This window comes from Anguilla anguilla, chromosome 3, assembly GCF_013347855.1.
Source record: "Anguilla anguilla isolate fAngAng1 chromosome 3, fAngAng1.pri, whole genome shotgun sequence".
Lineage (NCBI taxonomy): Eukaryota > Metazoa > Chordata > Actinopteri > Anguilliformes > Anguillidae > Anguilla > Anguilla anguilla.
In genome coordinates, this window is record NC_049203.1 from 4,308,636 (window position 1) to 4,325,085 (window position 16,450).

At 47.9% G+C, this 16,450-nt stretch overlaps 2 protein-coding genes across 4 annotated transcripts; one reads left to right on the top strand and one right to left on the bottom strand.

The window, feature by feature from the left end:
* Positions 1-167: 167 nt before the first annotated feature.
* Positions 168-11,320, bottom strand: alpk1 (alpha-kinase 1). 2 transcript variants are annotated; one of them, XM_035407794.1, is made up of 14 exons: positions 11,066-11,320; positions 10,159-10,269; positions 9,498-9,652; positions 8,914-9,112; positions 8,500-8,559; positions 7,980-8,066; positions 7,544-7,620; positions 7,224-7,319; positions 6,686-6,805; positions 3,888-6,408; positions 3,277-3,424; positions 2,781-2,943; positions 1,739-1,925; positions 168-969 (listed from the first exon to the last, which is right to left on the bottom strand). In XM_035407794.1, exons 1-14 carry the CDS (start codon positions 11,088-11,090, stop codon positions 788-790), a joined length of 4,131 nt encoding a protein of 1,376 aa, XP_035263685.1. In that variant the 5' UTR covers positions 11,091-11,320; the 3' UTR covers positions 168-787. The 2 variants fall into 2 exon arrangements, with proteins under 2 accessions (XP_035263685.1, XP_035263686.1); XM_035407795.1 differs by having other exon boundaries at positions 6,701-6,805; positions 11,066-11,317.
* Positions 10,604-16,325, top strand: tifa (TRAF interacting protein with forkhead associated domain). Of its 2 annotated transcripts, none has more exons than XM_035407798.1 (2): positions 10,604-10,722; positions 15,058-16,325. In XM_035407798.1, the coding sequence occupies exon 2, from the start codon at positions 15,115-15,117 to the stop codon at positions 15,688-15,690; it is 576 nt and encodes a 191-aa protein (XP_035263689.1). In that variant the 5' UTR covers positions 10,604-10,722; positions 15,058-15,114; the 3' UTR covers positions 15,691-16,325. The 2 variants fall into 2 exon arrangements, with proteins under 2 accessions (XP_035263689.1, XP_035263688.1); XM_035407797.1 differs by lacking the exon at positions 10,604-10,722 and adding an exon at positions 12,259-12,537.
* The last annotated feature ends 125 nt before the right edge of the window (positions 16,326-16,450 follow it).

The following is a 16,450-nucleotide window of genomic DNA, read 5'->3' on the forward strand; positions in this document are numbered from 1 at the left end:
CAGGGTACAGAGTATCATATTTAGCCACAGTATCATTGAGCGAAGATGGGTTAAAGGCCTTTTACCAATAACATGGCACCAGTTTATGAATTAACATTATAATTTATTATAATTACCCTTAAAGTTCACTTTTAGTCATAGATCCCACTAAATTGAATACAATGAGAACATGTTGTAACAGAAACATTTATTTACACATAATTTACAACAGGCTGAGAATATACTATGCTCAAACTATGATGATTGTATGCTTGAGTTTTGAAGTTGTGATAAATCTATCTGATTGGTTGCTGAAGACTTGGTTTAGGTTTCAGCTGGTCCAAGGGCCAATCAAGTAATCTGTCCAGTGTGGCTGGGTGATGCCCTTTGGCTATGTGGTGATGGAGATGAGCCTCGAGAGTTTGTCCTCCTTCTCTCCTGCGCTTCTCTCTGGAAAATGCCAGCGACTTTCGGTTTTTCACCAAAAACCAAAGTCTAGACCTCGGGCTAACATTAGAGTGTTCCATCGCACGTGATTGGTAATCGAGCGCAGCAAGAGACGAGTGTGCCAGCCAATGAGATTCGTGAATCATGACCATAGGCGGAGACTGGTTTCTCCAAGGGCCCCTTGCATCTGTTCATGCCAGGGCCAGAAGAAGGGGTTCCAGATCTAACGGGTAGAACGTATGTTAAGACTGCACTGAAGAGTAGCGTTCGCCCACAAAGTCTTCATTAACACAAAGACTACATTGCGATGGTGTTTGAGCCAGTGTTTGCCATGCGGGAACGAGCCTGAAAATGGGGGGGGTCACTGGAGCGCCCCCAGGGAAAGGGCCTCGCAGATGTCGTTGCACCGCGGACCGTGCTGGCTCTCCAGGAACTGCCTGATGCCCCGCTCCCCACGGCGCGACCGGGCTCCTCCCTCCCGGACCGAGTGGATCTGGGGGTCGGTGAGGTACGTCAGCCCCTTCCCGCTGTCCGTCACCCACCCTGCGGACACGTGGAGACCGGGGGGTCCGTCAGTCACCCCTGCCAGAGAAAACGACACGGCGCCCGACTGAGTCCCCCCCCCCCCCCGCACTGAATAAACCTCTGACATCGTCGGAATCCTGCTGGTCCTGCTCTGTCGTACACAGAGCGATAATGGTAAATGGACTGCATTTATATAGCGCTTTTCCCCAAAGCGCTTTAACAATTGATGCCTCGCATTCACCAGAGCAGTTAGGGGTCAGGTGTCTTGCTCAGGGACACTTCGACACGCCCAGGGCGGGGATCGAACCGGCAACCCTCCGACTGCCAGACAGCCGCTCTTACCTCCTGAGCTATGTCGCCCTAGAACTCCAGAATTACAGACACTACAGTCATGCAGATTTCATAACAGTAAGTTCTACAAACAAGTTTACTAGTAAATGGAATGCAGTGGGGGGAGTGGCTAATGCCGCATAGATATTTACATGAAATACATGTACGGACACACATGTACATACACACACTAATACAGCCCATAAGAGGGACACGAGGAGGGGCCAGAACACACACATACAGATGGTAGGGAAATCACTGTGGTTACAATTAAACAGTATATTCATGCACACACGCACACACACACACACACTCACTCAGTCACTCACTCACACACACACATACACACACACTCACTCAGTCACTCACTCACACACACACACACAAGCACTCACACACAGACACACACATACACACTCACACACACACTCACACGCGCACACACTTGTGCATTCACCTTGCAAGTCCACAACCACCTCTGTGCCACGGGAGAGCTGATAGGTGAAGTGGCCGAACGCAACGCCGTAGTCTGTGGCTTCGTACTCCCGGTTGGTGTAGACGGTGTTATTGGTCAGCTTCACAAAGTCCCCCAGCATGTAGGGCTCCACCGTCACACAGTCTGCGATGACATCGTCTTCTAGAATCTGTCAAAAAAACAAAAGAACAGGCAGGGACAGCTTTTAAAAACTAGCCAGCTAGCACGCACACAGAGATAAGAATCATTTGTGTCTTTTAAGTTCCCGTGTTACATTTTAACGTGACAGCTTGTGCCTGGTGTATAACTGTAGAGTGATGCAGAGTGACTTCTATCCTATTGCGTTTGTTCACAAGTCTACTGAACCCCCAGGCAGCCAGCCCAAGCAGACCCAAGGCCGAACTGAAGAATGTGACCTTGTCCTAAAGACGTGCTCTATTGTGTTATTTTTAGTTAGGGACCAAAACTACAGGCCAGTGGTGAGTCCATAACAGGGTTATCCGGCCCAGATCCTGGTGTACATTAGCCCCAAAGGGGTTTGACTACTTAACCGCATTAATAGTCCTACAGAGCTTTAACCCTTTAAGGTGTGAGATCACAAATATTGATCGGAATGAGCATTCCAATGCCGATGTAACAATCACCAATAGTAACTGAAAACAATGGAGTTATAGAACTCTGACTTAGAATTTTGGAAAGAAAAAAAAACATTCCAAAACACCTACCCTTCAAAGGGTTAAAACCATCAATTTCTCTCAGTGAGAGGGAAGAGATGGCTTCTGTCCTCACTCAGTAACAGCATACTGTAGGGCTGGGGTTGTCCCCATACATTCCTAGAATGCCTCACTCTTGTCCTACTAATTCCCAATGTCCCCCGTGTAACCCAGGTATAGGTTAGTCTTGCCACTTTGTGTTCCCAGCATGCCTAATCTTCTTGAGTATCCATGTAAAATAGCGACAGTAGAACATGACCCATGGCCTGTTGTACAGAGAAACAGGAAACAGTTGACCTGTAGGACCTCACCAGCAGCACTTCAGATGGAATAAAGAAGATCTGAGCAGGGATGCTCTTCTCGTACAGCCTCTTGTTGAACTCTGTCACGTAGTACTGTGCCGTCACCTGTCTCTCCACGTCATTCAGGTGGTAATGGATCTCTTTTTCATATCGGTACGTCTTCCCGACATAACTGAAAACATTGAGCCATGCACAGTCCAGCATTACTGGCCAAAGAGTACCTACTCACACCTTACACAAGTAATTAAAGAGAAACATGGTAAATGATAAACCTTTATAATGCTGAAAATAATCAGTACAAAAAAATCAAAAAAGAAATTATCATATTTAATGATGCTTTGTACAGAAAATTAAGAAAAGCAGTATTGCACTGGTGTTATGAAATCATAGATCATAGCTTGGTTGTTAAATATTACTGGCTTAGCCAATCAAGTTCTGAGGTCTTTTGTCACGTTGATCTGGACCGTGTGGTCATGCGGTAACAGCGACCTGTCTGTCTGCTTACCTGCCCAGAATCTCTTCCTGGTGCAGAATCTGCACCCAAAACGCCGTTCTTTGGCAGCCCTGTTTCCCTAAGGGGTCTCCAATGTACACCTTAGTCTCTCGGGACGTCCAGCGATCAGACACCTTGGAGTATTTCAGAAGAAGGGCACCTGGAACAAAAGCACGGGACAATACCGTCAACAGGGATTGGGCAAAAATATGCACCACGCTCCAACCAGACTACTGTACTGCAGTAAACCACTGCCTTCAGAAGTCATGGTTCACAGCGATCATAGAAAATTACAACTAATATTCAAGTACTGCTCCTACCACCAACTCACTTTATGTAGCACATTAAAATGGCCAATGAAGTACAACATACAGTATGTTGTCTGCTAAAATGGGATTGGGGAGGGGGCTGTGTACAAAAAGGACTGTAATTCCTACACAGATCACCTGATATATATGTAAATACTCTCAAATTAAAGCAGACAGTCTGCACTTTAACACCAGTTTAACGCTATTTCAAACTAAATGTGCTGAAGTACAGCGTCAAGCTGTGGACATCTTTCCCCAAGGCTATGTACAAATGAGCTACATTGTTTTAAAAAAAAATGATAAAGAGGAGCTTACTGTAGGCAGTCCTGTGCTTCCTCAGTCTAAAAGTCTTTTTGATGTCCAGTCTGCTTAGCAGACATTTGTGACACACACCGGACAGAAGAGCTTTGTAATCCTTCTCCGTCAGGGTGGGGGAACACTCAGGGACTTCGCTGCACAGCATGCACGTCCCAACACACCGATCATGTGACTGATTATTGTCAGAGGGCTGCTGGTAGTCATCCAGACAGAGCTTCCCAAAGACCCGCTCATCATGTCCTTCCGCATTTCCCACGGTCCCGAAAGTCTTCGGTTCTGCAAAATGTCCTGGGCCACCGAGCCCTGCAGCAGAAGCCTCAAGGTCTACAGAGTCGGCGGACATGCTGAGGTCCCCCAGCACGTAATCCTCTGTCTCCGCCGCGGGGTCTACATCCCACATGCGTGAGCCACACCTGAGGGCCACGTCACCTGCAGGCACTCCCGTCGGGACGCTAGTCCTGGGTGTCCCACCATGCCCAGCGCCAGGGAGCTCAACAAGCAGAAAGGACTGGTCCTCCTCCGACCCAACCCTGTTTTTACATCCTGGGACCGGGTTTGGTGCAGATGAGGGGGGTCTCGATGGGTGAGGTTGGAGCCCGTTGACTGGGTAGTCTGGTTTCAGCGTGCGCACAGGGGGCAAGGATCCCATGTCCCTCTGGTCCTCCTCATCGCTGCCCAGCGTTGGACACTGGGGGTCCACCCACACATCCGCTCTCTGTTTAGCAGTGGGGCCAGAACCGCCTCTACCATTGCTAGACAGCGACCCTGCATCAGAGAAACCGAGCTTCTGCCAAGAAGCACTTGAACCCAGACTGTCACCGAGAGAGCTGATGGATGTCCCCGCTCTCCTCGTTGCTTCAAAACCACGCCCTGCCTGACCAAGCTCCTCCTGGTCCTTGACCTCTTCAGGGCAGTCCAGGTTCACCCACCCCTCTTCTGTGTGATTGGCAGAAGGTCTCCTGGTAGGCTTTCCACCGCTGACTGGAGACCCAGTGTCAGAAAGAGAGAGCTTCTGCCATGAGGAATTGGAACCCAGACTGTCATCAAGAAAGCTGGAGGCAGTCCCCACATTGCCTATCCCTTTAAACCCACCCCCTGCATTGTTGGTTTCTCCATCCACCTCCTCATCACTGAACTCTGTGGCACACTGCTGGTCCACCCACGTCTCCACTCTCTGTTTGGCATGCGTCATGGTACCTTTACCCTTGCGTATCGCTCTGGAATCAAGTAAAGAAGGTGGACCATTTCTCAGAGACCTGGGGGAAGTCATTGCATTGCCTACCCCATTAGATCTACAACCTTTACTGCCTGTTGCTGCCTTCATGTCCTCTTCATCGCTGTCCTTGGTGTCACCCTGCAGATCCATCCCCACTTCCGCCCACTCTGTCACTGGCCGTCGAGTGGTGGCTCTAGCCTTCTTACTTCCTGTGTCAGGCGAGGAGGAAATGGCCTCCCAGGAAGAGGGCAAGGCCGAACTGCCTCCGGAGGAGGTGCGAGGTCTCTCTCTGTGCCCGCTCGCACCTTCTCCTTCACGTCCTGCCAAAGATCCAGGGCCCTCACCAGAGGTGTTTCGATCGTCCTCGTCACTGACCTCTGTGAGACACTTCTGATCCACCCACTTCTTCTCCGCTTTCCGACTGGCGCGAGTCACGCCGTCCCTGTCCTTGCTTCTCGTCCTGGCATCAGTGAAGGGAGCGGCTCCGTCTCCGTGAGAGCGGGGGGTAGACCTCGTTTTGCCCATTCCTTTAAATCCACCCGACTCACTGCCGGTGGCACCACTGATCTCCTCTCCATCGCCGAGCTCAGTGGAACACTGCTGGTCCATGTGGCCCCCGTCCGTCTGTCCGTCCGGCCTTCTCCCCGGAGGCCCGTTCTCATTCGCGAAATGTCGGAGGTCTTCCGTGGCGCCGTCCGTGTCCAGAGTTTCCGCGGTGGTCTTCATGGCGGTGACACAGGGGCCAGAGCAGCCTGGGACTCCTCTCCCGGAAGCCACCGCCTTGCAGGACGTCCTCCGAGCCTGGCACGCCGAGGCGTGGTGCTTCCGAAACCTGCCCATCGCCTCTGCGAAGCGGTCCGTCGAGAACCTGACGGGCGTCTCCTCCGCAGAGCGGTAGCCGTCCGGGACGAAGGACCGCTCGTCGGATTTGGCGAAGGGCTCGACGCCCAGGACCGCCTTCACCCGCCCCACCAGGCCCATGACCTGGGCCCCCAGGGCGTCCCGCTCCCCGCCGCCCGCGGCACTGTAGGCGTGCAGTTTCTCCACGGCCTTCTGGCACTCCTGGCTGGCCTGGCGGACCTGCCCCCGAGCAGAGCCCAACCACCTGTGGGCGACAGCGAGGGAGTAGGCCGCCTTGATCAACGTGTGCAGCTCCTGCTTGCTGGTGACCACCTCGCCCTCCCGCTTGGTCAGCAGGCCGATCTCGAAGGCCTCCTTGGCTTCGGTGAGGACGGCCTCCCTCTCAGTGGCGCCACACCCTGGCAAGAAGCTGTAGGCCAACAGACAAGTCCCCTGGGTCACCTGAGAGGGAGAGGGAGAGAGGAAGATTGTGGATTTTCACAAAACTTCTGTTGCTGTCAATGCTGTTATTTGTATATATTGTTACATTTACCATTATTATTTTAATATTATTATTATTTTACATATTATATATGTATGCTTTGGCAATAAGTATGTCTGTATTTCATGCCAATAAAGCAACTTAAATTGAAATTGAAATTGATTAACCGATAACTCGAGGCCTGCTTATACTCAGGTCATACTCCTCAGCGTACAGCATTTTTACCCAGCAACCCACCGCCGGACTACCCACCGCACCGGTCAGCACGTAGAGGGAATCATACTGGCTGTACACCACGGCCATTTTGGCAGCTTCGGCTGCTGCCAGTAAGCGATGACCTCTCTCTTTCAGTAAGCGCTAAGCATGGAAAAGATCATACACGCACACACACGCACACACACACACATACAAACACACACACATACATGCCTATTAATCAACAAAGGCAGTTAAAATTCCTTCACGTTTTAGGCAATCCAATACCAAACAGCAGCATTAATTTAGCATAAGTTTACTTTATAGACAATGGCTATGTATACATATTGTATAAGAAGAGAGGCGTGACTCCCAAAGGCTTTATTTCGCAAAAACGGAAGAGAATGAGGTCATTAACACAAGAAAAATAAAAGTCAAATAGTATTTCACCACCTCAGGTTTTTAAGTCTGAGGTTTTAAGTCTTGAATTACTTTGATCTGTTGTCAGTGTGACCTGGCCATGATTAAAACAACACGGTACCCATTCCACACTCATCCCAGTTCCATGGCCCTCGCTCACCTGGTCCACCTGTTTACCTGCGATGAACGCCTGGAAATCTGCGTCGCTCATCGACACCAGAATGTTCGCCAGCAGCCCCAGAGACGCCCCGATCCCCTGCAACGAAAAAGATGTGGTCCGCTTTCCCCTTTAAAAGGCCACATTGGGGCAACGTGAAAAAAGCATGATTATACACCGTTATTTCAAACCGACAGCCCAAAAAACTTGCAAAGCTGCCCTCTCTGAATGCCTGAGCCTTGACTGAGAATTTCACTGGGAGTGAAAGTGCTGTGAACGCTTCATATTGCACTGTGCGGAATTAAACGTGGATTTGATTTAACCTTTCTGTCTGGTTCAGGGAGTGCATGCAAGCCAATCAGAGATGCCCAGATGAGCTCTGCAGCCTCGACCCACATCCCTGCAAGAAAAGAATGCACGTTTTCACAACTTGCATGTGCAGCCAGGACACGTGCATTAATGTAACGTATACACAAAGATCCACCAAATGCGTGCACCTACACAGAATTTTCACAGTTACAAACATTTCAGAATCCCAAACCACTTCCATTCACAATGCATTGTATCTTGGAGGATTCACACTATATTCAAATACTTTTACAAAAAAAAGATTAGAAAACAATTGAAATACTTCAACGCATATCTGACTCAAGTGTGGTGCTGGCATGCACACACACACACACACACACACACACACAACACACACACACACAAACCTTAGATATCCAGTATAGAAAGAACACGCACACAGAATCTTACCCAGTTTCTGCAGCACTTGCCCTCGTATCTGAACACTGACAGCCTGTACGAGAACTCTGTCACTGTCAGCATGGTACACCCAGCAACCTGGAGAACACACACACACACACAGAGTTAACTCACACACACACACACACACACACAGTTAACACACACACACAGACACACACAGAGGTAACTCACACATCCAGCACCCCTGATGAGACACACACACACTCACGCACACACACACACACACAAAGGTAACTAACACATCAAGCAACCTGGAGACACACGCATATATTTTCTAAGGAAATAAATCATATAACACTCATTCAAACTCCCTTCAACCCCCATTTACACCCCTCCAAAAAGGTGGAAAAGTAACCAGGACTAAACCTGGCTCAGCCCGGTTTAGACCATGTGAGGACCAGCTCAGGAAGCTATTCATTTGTTCCATCACTGCACTCAAAAAGACTGACTGAAATTTCACAGAATTTTCCAGAAACGTCTTATTCAACACTTTCACAGAGAGATGTACCTGTGGCTCCACTGTTGTTGATCAGGCTGCTCAGAATGTACTCTGCCTTCTGAAGTTTACCTGCGGACGGGTAAAAACATCCATGAAACATCACCACAACACTTTCGACACGCAGCAGAATTGCATGCAAAACCCAGGCTTGGCCAATGGGCTTGATATGTGTTGGTATATGTATTGACATCTGAAGTGAGCTCTGAGGTTAGTGATACACACACCAACACAAAACAGCACAGTGCTAATATAACGTTCTAATTATTCATAACAGTAGGCAGCAGCCACGGATTGGTCAGTATTCTCAAATCCAAGAGTGCTGAAAATCCAAAGAGTGCTGTCATTCTCCAATGAGACACCCTGTCCGTATGGCTTACGAAAGGAGACCAAGCGTATTCTCCTCAGGCAGAGATGTCGCCTCACCAGAGTTGAGGGCGAGACGGGCTTGCCTGATGACCAGCTGGGGGGCGATGGGCGTGGCCGGGTAGCGCCTGTGCAGGACCTCGGCGATCTTCAGCAGGCTCCTGGAGGTGTCCGCCCAGTACAGGAAACGGTCCACCAGGAACACCACCGAGGCCGCCCACAGCGGCTCCCGGGCTAAAATGGACGCCCTCATGAAGGTCTGCGGGGGCGGCAGCGTAGCGTAATGGGTAAGTCGGCCGGTCTTGTAACCCGAAGGTCGCAGGTTCGATTCCCCAGGTAGGACACTGCCGCTGTACCATTGAGCAAGGTACTCAAACCGCATTGCTTTTGTTTATATCCAGCTGTATAATTGGATACAGTGTCTGCTAAATGCATGTAGTGTAATTGGCGGGAAACAGAAGAGATGGCAAGTAATGCTAAGACTGCGAAGAAGGAAAGGTCAGTTGGCCTATGTACTATCAAGGTGGTAACTTCCCTGGGCTGTTGCCCGGTTGATGCAGACTTATCGACAGGTTTACAACGGGTTATTACACGGTTATGTAGGGTTATGACCAGAGGCAGTGGACGCAGTGAAGCCCTGTTACCAGAAGCTGGGGCAGATGCCCGCCGACGAGCTCCTTGAGGGTGGCCTTGTCCTCCGACGCGACGGCCTGCTTGTACTGCCACTTCTCCGGCACGAAGGGCCACCTCATGGCCGCCGCGTCCTGGAGCAGCGAGCTCAGCTCGGCGGAGAGGGACGCTGGGAGGGGGGGGGGGGGGTCAGAGGTGGCGGTCAGAATAAGGAGGAAGAGGAGGGAGGGAGGAGGGCCGCCACGGCTGAAACCATTTAGCGCCCTAGCGTGAAAATGACAGCGAAGCTGCGCCTCGTTTTTTAAAAGCGACTGTGACGTAAAAAATGGTTTAAGGGAGTCTTTATGGGACCAAAATGGTCGTTTAGTTCCTGAAGCCTGTGCTCTCGAGTACACTCAGAGAAACCCCACAAATACATATATCACCATGGAGTTTCAAGTACACTACATTTAGAGAAGATTTTGCCCACTTAATGCCCACTCATCCAGTGTACTCAACATGTATACTCCATAGTAGGCAAGTGCGCTGATCAGGACACGGCCTTAACCAGAGGTTGCCAGGCGGGCCAGGCATTTATGTTTTTTCACCCATAACAAGCAGCAAACGAATTAGGATCGTTTGGAAATTAAGACCTGGAGTTTGGCGCCCTCTGCTGGTGATCTGTACTGCTCTCACCTTTACATCTTCGGAACCCCTCCTTTGCCACATCGGTGGGTTCCAGGGGGCCAGCTGCCACAGCCTGCCAGCACTCCTCCAGCATCGCCACAACGTCCTGGTTATTCATGGCTGGCAAAATTAACGGACTTTATATAGGACCGAAGTGAAACGGTAAATTACATTCATTATACGCTCTCATTATCAATGAGCGCCATCTATTGTTCAAAAAGTATCACGTATCTTCTTAAATATTAACATGAATGGCAAGGACAGTGCAGTTGCATACAAGATAGGGGTCAGCGTCAATGAGTCCTATACCTGGTCGGTGTGTAAAACCACAATAACTAAACTAGCCTACATGAAGGTACTCGTAGTCAAAACATCAGAAAGCCTAAAAGGAAACCGGAAAATGCACCTGAGTTTGCAAGCAATCTTTACTGACACACGAAAGTGAAAGCGGAAGTGTAAAAATAGGGGGGGGGGGGGGAAGAGGAAAGTAGTCTAACTGAAAGAAACGTGAAATTCAGAGATTGTCAGCGAGGATGCTCTGTAATCACTGACCTCCTCCGGAATATAAATAAGGTAAGATTTCTTTCTGTAAAGTGATGATATGAAATAACGCCGATGTGTTGTGGACAGGATATCTAGGTTGTTATACGAGATTAACTTCTGTTGTACAGTATGTAGACGAAGTTAAATAAGTGCACTCTGCCCATTTAAAAACCAGTAGGTCGAGCCTACCTATTCGTGAACCCCGCGTGGCGAGGCCTATCTAATAACGGAAATCATTGTGCGGCCCAAATCGCAATTTCATGTAAACAAGATAGGACGTTTAGCTAACGTTATACTGCCATTCGCTGTTTTCCACTCACATTATCAGCCTTGCCTGGCTGACAATAATGAAACTCGTTTGTAAGCTACTCACTCGTAAAAGAACATCCCAGACACATTCAGAGCCTGTCACTGGGTGTATCCCACTGTATCCGAAGAATCGATCCCAGAGGGAGCCGTGCAAATTAGACAGGAGCACTGTGACTTCCTGGTTGGGCGTAACAGACTAGGTAGGTTGGCACGCCCTTGAATAACAGACAAGGCTGAATCACGTGTAATTCGGTACAGCCAAAACCGTCGCTGATTTTCATGGAAATTCCCCTTACAAAAATTGCTTTGGGGGTACTTCAGAGCTGGTTGCAACATTTCAGCTTTTTTTTTTTTCTTCAAATTTAGAAACCCTTTCTCCCTTTCACATACGTCAGATACCATCTTAGATCCACCAAGATTCTATTTTTTAAATTAGTTTATAAAAGTAGGCCTATCCCTTACGTCTACGAACTAAATTCGGTGTACTAATTAAGTATTTGCATGACATCACTGGAAAAACGAGTTGCACATGCACAGCAGACTGACAGAGAACAGTGTCCCATTGTTAGCCATTCATTTTCTCTTAAAAAATGAAAATGAATTTTTAAAATTCAAAATGGTTCTCCCAACTAAAAAAATTTAAAGTAACTGATTACATTACCACTTTTCAGTTTTCTCAACTTTCAAGGTTCTGTGGATTGCAAACTAAGTTCCAGCGACAAGCCTTTTGCACAATCACATTTTATAACGTTTTATGATCTGCAATCACATGCCCATTCCCTTACATGAAGTGTTTGATCGGGTACATTTTCCGGGAACTGGGAAACCATGTTTCTTTGAGTTCTAACACCCTGATACTCCGACTAATAGGCCTACCCTATCGATATTTCCAATCAGTATATGTTGGGTTAAAACCACGAGTCCGTGTTTTCACGAGTCCAGAGACCCTACTTAACAGTGAAAAGGGCGTTGAAAGCATTACATTACATTACATTACAGGCATTCGGCAGACGCTCTTATCCAGAGCGACGTAGCCTACAACAAAGTGTATAACCAAAACCAGAAACAAGTGTGTTGAAAACCCTAGAGGGAAGTAGCCTACAGTTCCAAGCGCAGGGAACGACCACGTAGTTTAACTTGGATCCTGTAGGAAAGCAAGCGGCGCAAGTTGGGAAATTTCGGGATTTCCCATCAGAGTGTTAAAAAATAATGCGCCGCCGCTTGCCCTCGTGAGAGGTGTTGCATGAGCAACGATGATGTCACGATGATCCCTCCCTTGTCCGTTTCCTGTTAGGCAGAGTATAGCTGATTGTTGCCCTGTTATGTTTCTTTCGATGTGTGCTCTTGCACAGCCTAATTTTGTTCCCCGGACAGACGCAGTTTTTTGATGCAGTTTTTGTCTATACAGTAGCTACCCTAGAGACCGACGCTCTTTTCCGGTAATCTGTCATTCAAATTATTACCAGAATCGAATGACTGCAGTTTTTCGTCTTGAAGGCACTTTGAAATTGCAATCACGACTTATCTATGATAACGGTACGTTTTTATTTACATTTGTTTGGAACGTGCATGACCGTAGGCCTTTAGAGTAACATTATTCGATTACTCATAGGTATGATGTAACCAGTTATTTTGTTGGTTCAGATGTTGTTTTTTTCTTCCCGCCTTTCATGTAGTTTATGACATTTGAGAAGGGAATAGCCTATGTACTGTAAGAAACGTCTGCGATAAGCTTATGTCTTTTTCACTTGTCTGTGACAACACGTAGCTATATAATGTGGTCATGTGGTTGTGTAATGCTCATAACCGTGAGTTTAAATCCGTTAGTTCCAGATGTTTAATCGATTTTAATCCCGGCCCAAATGACAAAAATGAAGAAATTATTTGGTTCACGGCGTTGTCAAGTGCCAGAGAGATAGCAATATCTTTGTTGTCGTATCATCAAAATGAACCATGAACGAACAATTCTTTCAAGAGAGATAGCCTACCATACGTTACCATAAGTCATGAATTTGCCTGCTCAAAGGCAATTTATAAATGATAAAATAGTTACCTGGAGCTTTCTGTGGATTACTCATGACATATGCTACCCAGTTCGGTCTGGGCAACTGCTTTCGTACTGAACTGCAGATCTCTTAGTCTTCCTGCACGTGTCATCTGCAGATCAGCTGTAGTATTGATAGATCGTAGGCTACAGATTATCAAAGATTTGTGGACATCAAAGTATATATTTCTTTACAAAGCCTGTCAAAGTCATGTGAATGTAGACAAAGATTACTGCTGTGTAAAATCTTAACTTGTTTCTTAATTGTCCATATCTGAACTATTGTTAAACATCGATTGTGAGGAAGCGCGAGCGTGTTATGTTCAGCTGTAATGGTCAGTCCTTTGCGTAGAAGCTGGTATTACTTGTTTAAAGAACACTGTGCTTCTCCAGTCTATTATGTTGCATCATCAAGATAAGACATGAACATAAAATGAATGAAGGTTGGAGGGGCGAGCACGTTGTGTCCACATATTTGTCATGGAGCAGAATGCTCTATGTCAACATGAGAAAGAATTTTAACGAGTTATTCGAAAAGGTGAAAGAGATGAACTACGATCCCAAGATGGGTTTAGGGTTACACAGGCTGAGAACAGGCCATGCTGTAGCTAAGCAACACGTCGCATTTTCAAGCCTGGATCTCAGTAACTGTGTTTAGGGTCAGCTCGTAGTAGTCTAACACCCACAAAATAGAACCAGGTAGAACCGGCGTGATGAAAAAGGTAGATCCCAGGGTTCGGTAGTGGTCAAGGTGAGTGTTCTGCCATTTAATGCGCATATTATTATTATTATTATTATTATTACTGCTGTTGTTTTGGTTATTATTTATAACTATTCATTGTATTACATTTGTGAAGTTATTATCAAAATCCCTTGAAGTCTTTGAAAACTTCTACACACACACACACACACACACAGGTGCACATGCCCACACACACACACACACACACATAGTGCACTTCTACAGTAAGACACGCCTACATGTTGCAACACCACATAGCCTACATATCTGAATGAGAGCATGGTTCAACATACAGACATTTCGTGCCCAATAAAACTTACTTATTGTGACAGGAAACGCATTTTGCAAGCGTTTCTTCCAGGAAATTGGGGTTTGGTCAAAGGTTGGTGCAAATCTGAGAAGTTGTAACAGGAAGTAAGCTATTTCTCTGATGCGCACAGTAAATCGTTCAGTGTAAAAAATCAACTCTGTGCAGAGTACACTCAAAAAAATTAATCTTTGGTTTAATTATGGACAATGGTTGCACACAATATTATCAAATAAATGTGACATCAACTGGTTTAGTACTTGTACAAGTCAAATATACTTAAATAATATTGTGTGCAACCACTGTTCATAATTTTATTAAGTAAATCCAATAATTTTTTAAAAATGTACATTTTACTCTAATATTACTGTTGGCTCCTTATGCTCTGTTAGAGTTGAATTAACACTGGACATTGTGGGAGGGAGTATGAGTCAAACCAATCAGCAGAGTTACATGCATAGGACATCTGCACCAATCAGAGTAGACTATTCACTTGTTGGTCTTTAGCCTCAAGAGACTGCACACACATTAAAATGTCCAGTGTTAATTCAACTCTAAGAGAGTACATATGGGCCCAATAGGGAGTGTATGTATGTGTCACTCAGGGCCACCGTGTCATCACATCTAACCTCTGACCTCTGTGTGACCTCCGCCTCCTTCTCTCTGGCATTTTAGTGCTCTCTTTCTCTTCATGCTCAATTTTTTCTTATCTCACTACATGTCCTACTCAGAGAAAATCTCTCTCTCCCACTATCTCTCTCTCTCTCTCTCTCTCTCTCTCTCTCTCTCTCTCACTCTCTCCCTCCTGCGACCCCTCTTCTTTTAAGACTTAACTTAACTTAATCTCTCTATTCCTCTCTCTTTTCTTCTTGAACATCATTCAAGTTCTCCCTGTTTTGTAAAATCGGCCTTTGTGACCGTATTTGAGGTCCCCCCCCTGTTGTGCTGTGCTGCTCTTTCCAGGGTTACTGGAACTCCGGGGTCGGCGCTGACAGGAAAGGGGAAGAGAAACCGTCCGTCATGCAGGGTTCGTCCGAGACCGAGGAGTACCTGACGTGCCTCCACGTTCAGCTCTACCACCCCCTGCAGGCCGACGGGCGCGTCTACGCCCTGATGCCCCTCAACCGGCGGCAGAAGCACCCGGCCGAGGAGCCGCTGCGGCTGGGCCGCGACGTGGAGAGCTGCGCCTTCGTCCTGGCCGACCAGCGCGTCTCCCGCAAGCAGCTGTCCGTCCAGGCCTTCCGCTCGCCGCGCTGCTCCGAGCTGCTCTTCCAGGTGCAGAACCTCAGCCGGCGGGGCGCCCTGTCGGTGAACGGCGCCCGGCTGGAGTACCTGCACTGGGCCGAGCTGCCCGGCAAGGCGCTGGTGCGCTTCGGCGAGTACCAGCTGCTCGTCCGCCGGGAGCCCGGCGACGGCCTGGGCGCCTTCGAGGTGGAGTTCTGCGTCTCGCCCGCGCCCCCCTGCCAGGAGTTCGGCGGCGACGGGGTGCCCTGCAGGGCGCCCGTCATGGACGGGGGCGGCCAGCTGCCGCCGAGCCCCTCGCTCCCCTCCCCGCAGACCCCCCTGGAGACGGACGAGGAGACGTACCTGTCCTGAGGGTCGTCCCCCCCCCCCTTCCCCGGGAAAAAGCCTCGCTCGGGGCTGTGGGGCCCAAGGCCAGAACCCCCCCAGAGCGCCCAGGACTCTGGAACAGACTAGAACATTCCGTTCAGGCTCCTCCTGTTCCCCTACGCTCATCCCTGTGATCAGTGACCGTGCGTGAACTTAGGGGGCAGCCGGCAACGGGAAAGTGAATTCCTGTGAGATGTGGGAGGAGCCGATGATGCCCAAGTGATGTTAGGTGAAATGAAAAGGGAAGAGTAACCCTGACCTAGAGGAAGCAGCTTTTAGACAGTTTTTTATTCAAGATTGAGCCTTCTTCCCATCCCCTTTACTTATCTGTAGCATATATATATATATAGTGATTTAATTTGTACTTTTTAAAAATGGAATTTGCAGGCGTAATATACTGTGAATGTGAACATAAGGTCGTCCTGTACTGTCCCTAAATATTTTTAAATTGTCATGCGTAGTTTTATAAATAGAACCACAGAATAAGCTGTGCCGTGTTTGACTGAATTATGCACTCACGCTCACACATACAGCATGAATAAGGTCACATTATGGATTAAGTGTTGTGTGTTACTGAGAGATGAGGCTGCTTTATAAAGTATAATTGCAAAGACGCTATTTCCAGAAATGATAGGTGTGTCTCTCTCATTTTACCAACTGCTTATTTCTCTCTCTTGTTTATCTCCTTCTGTCTCACTCCACTCTCTCACTCCCTTTCTCTCATACTTATTCTTTCTCTCTCTCT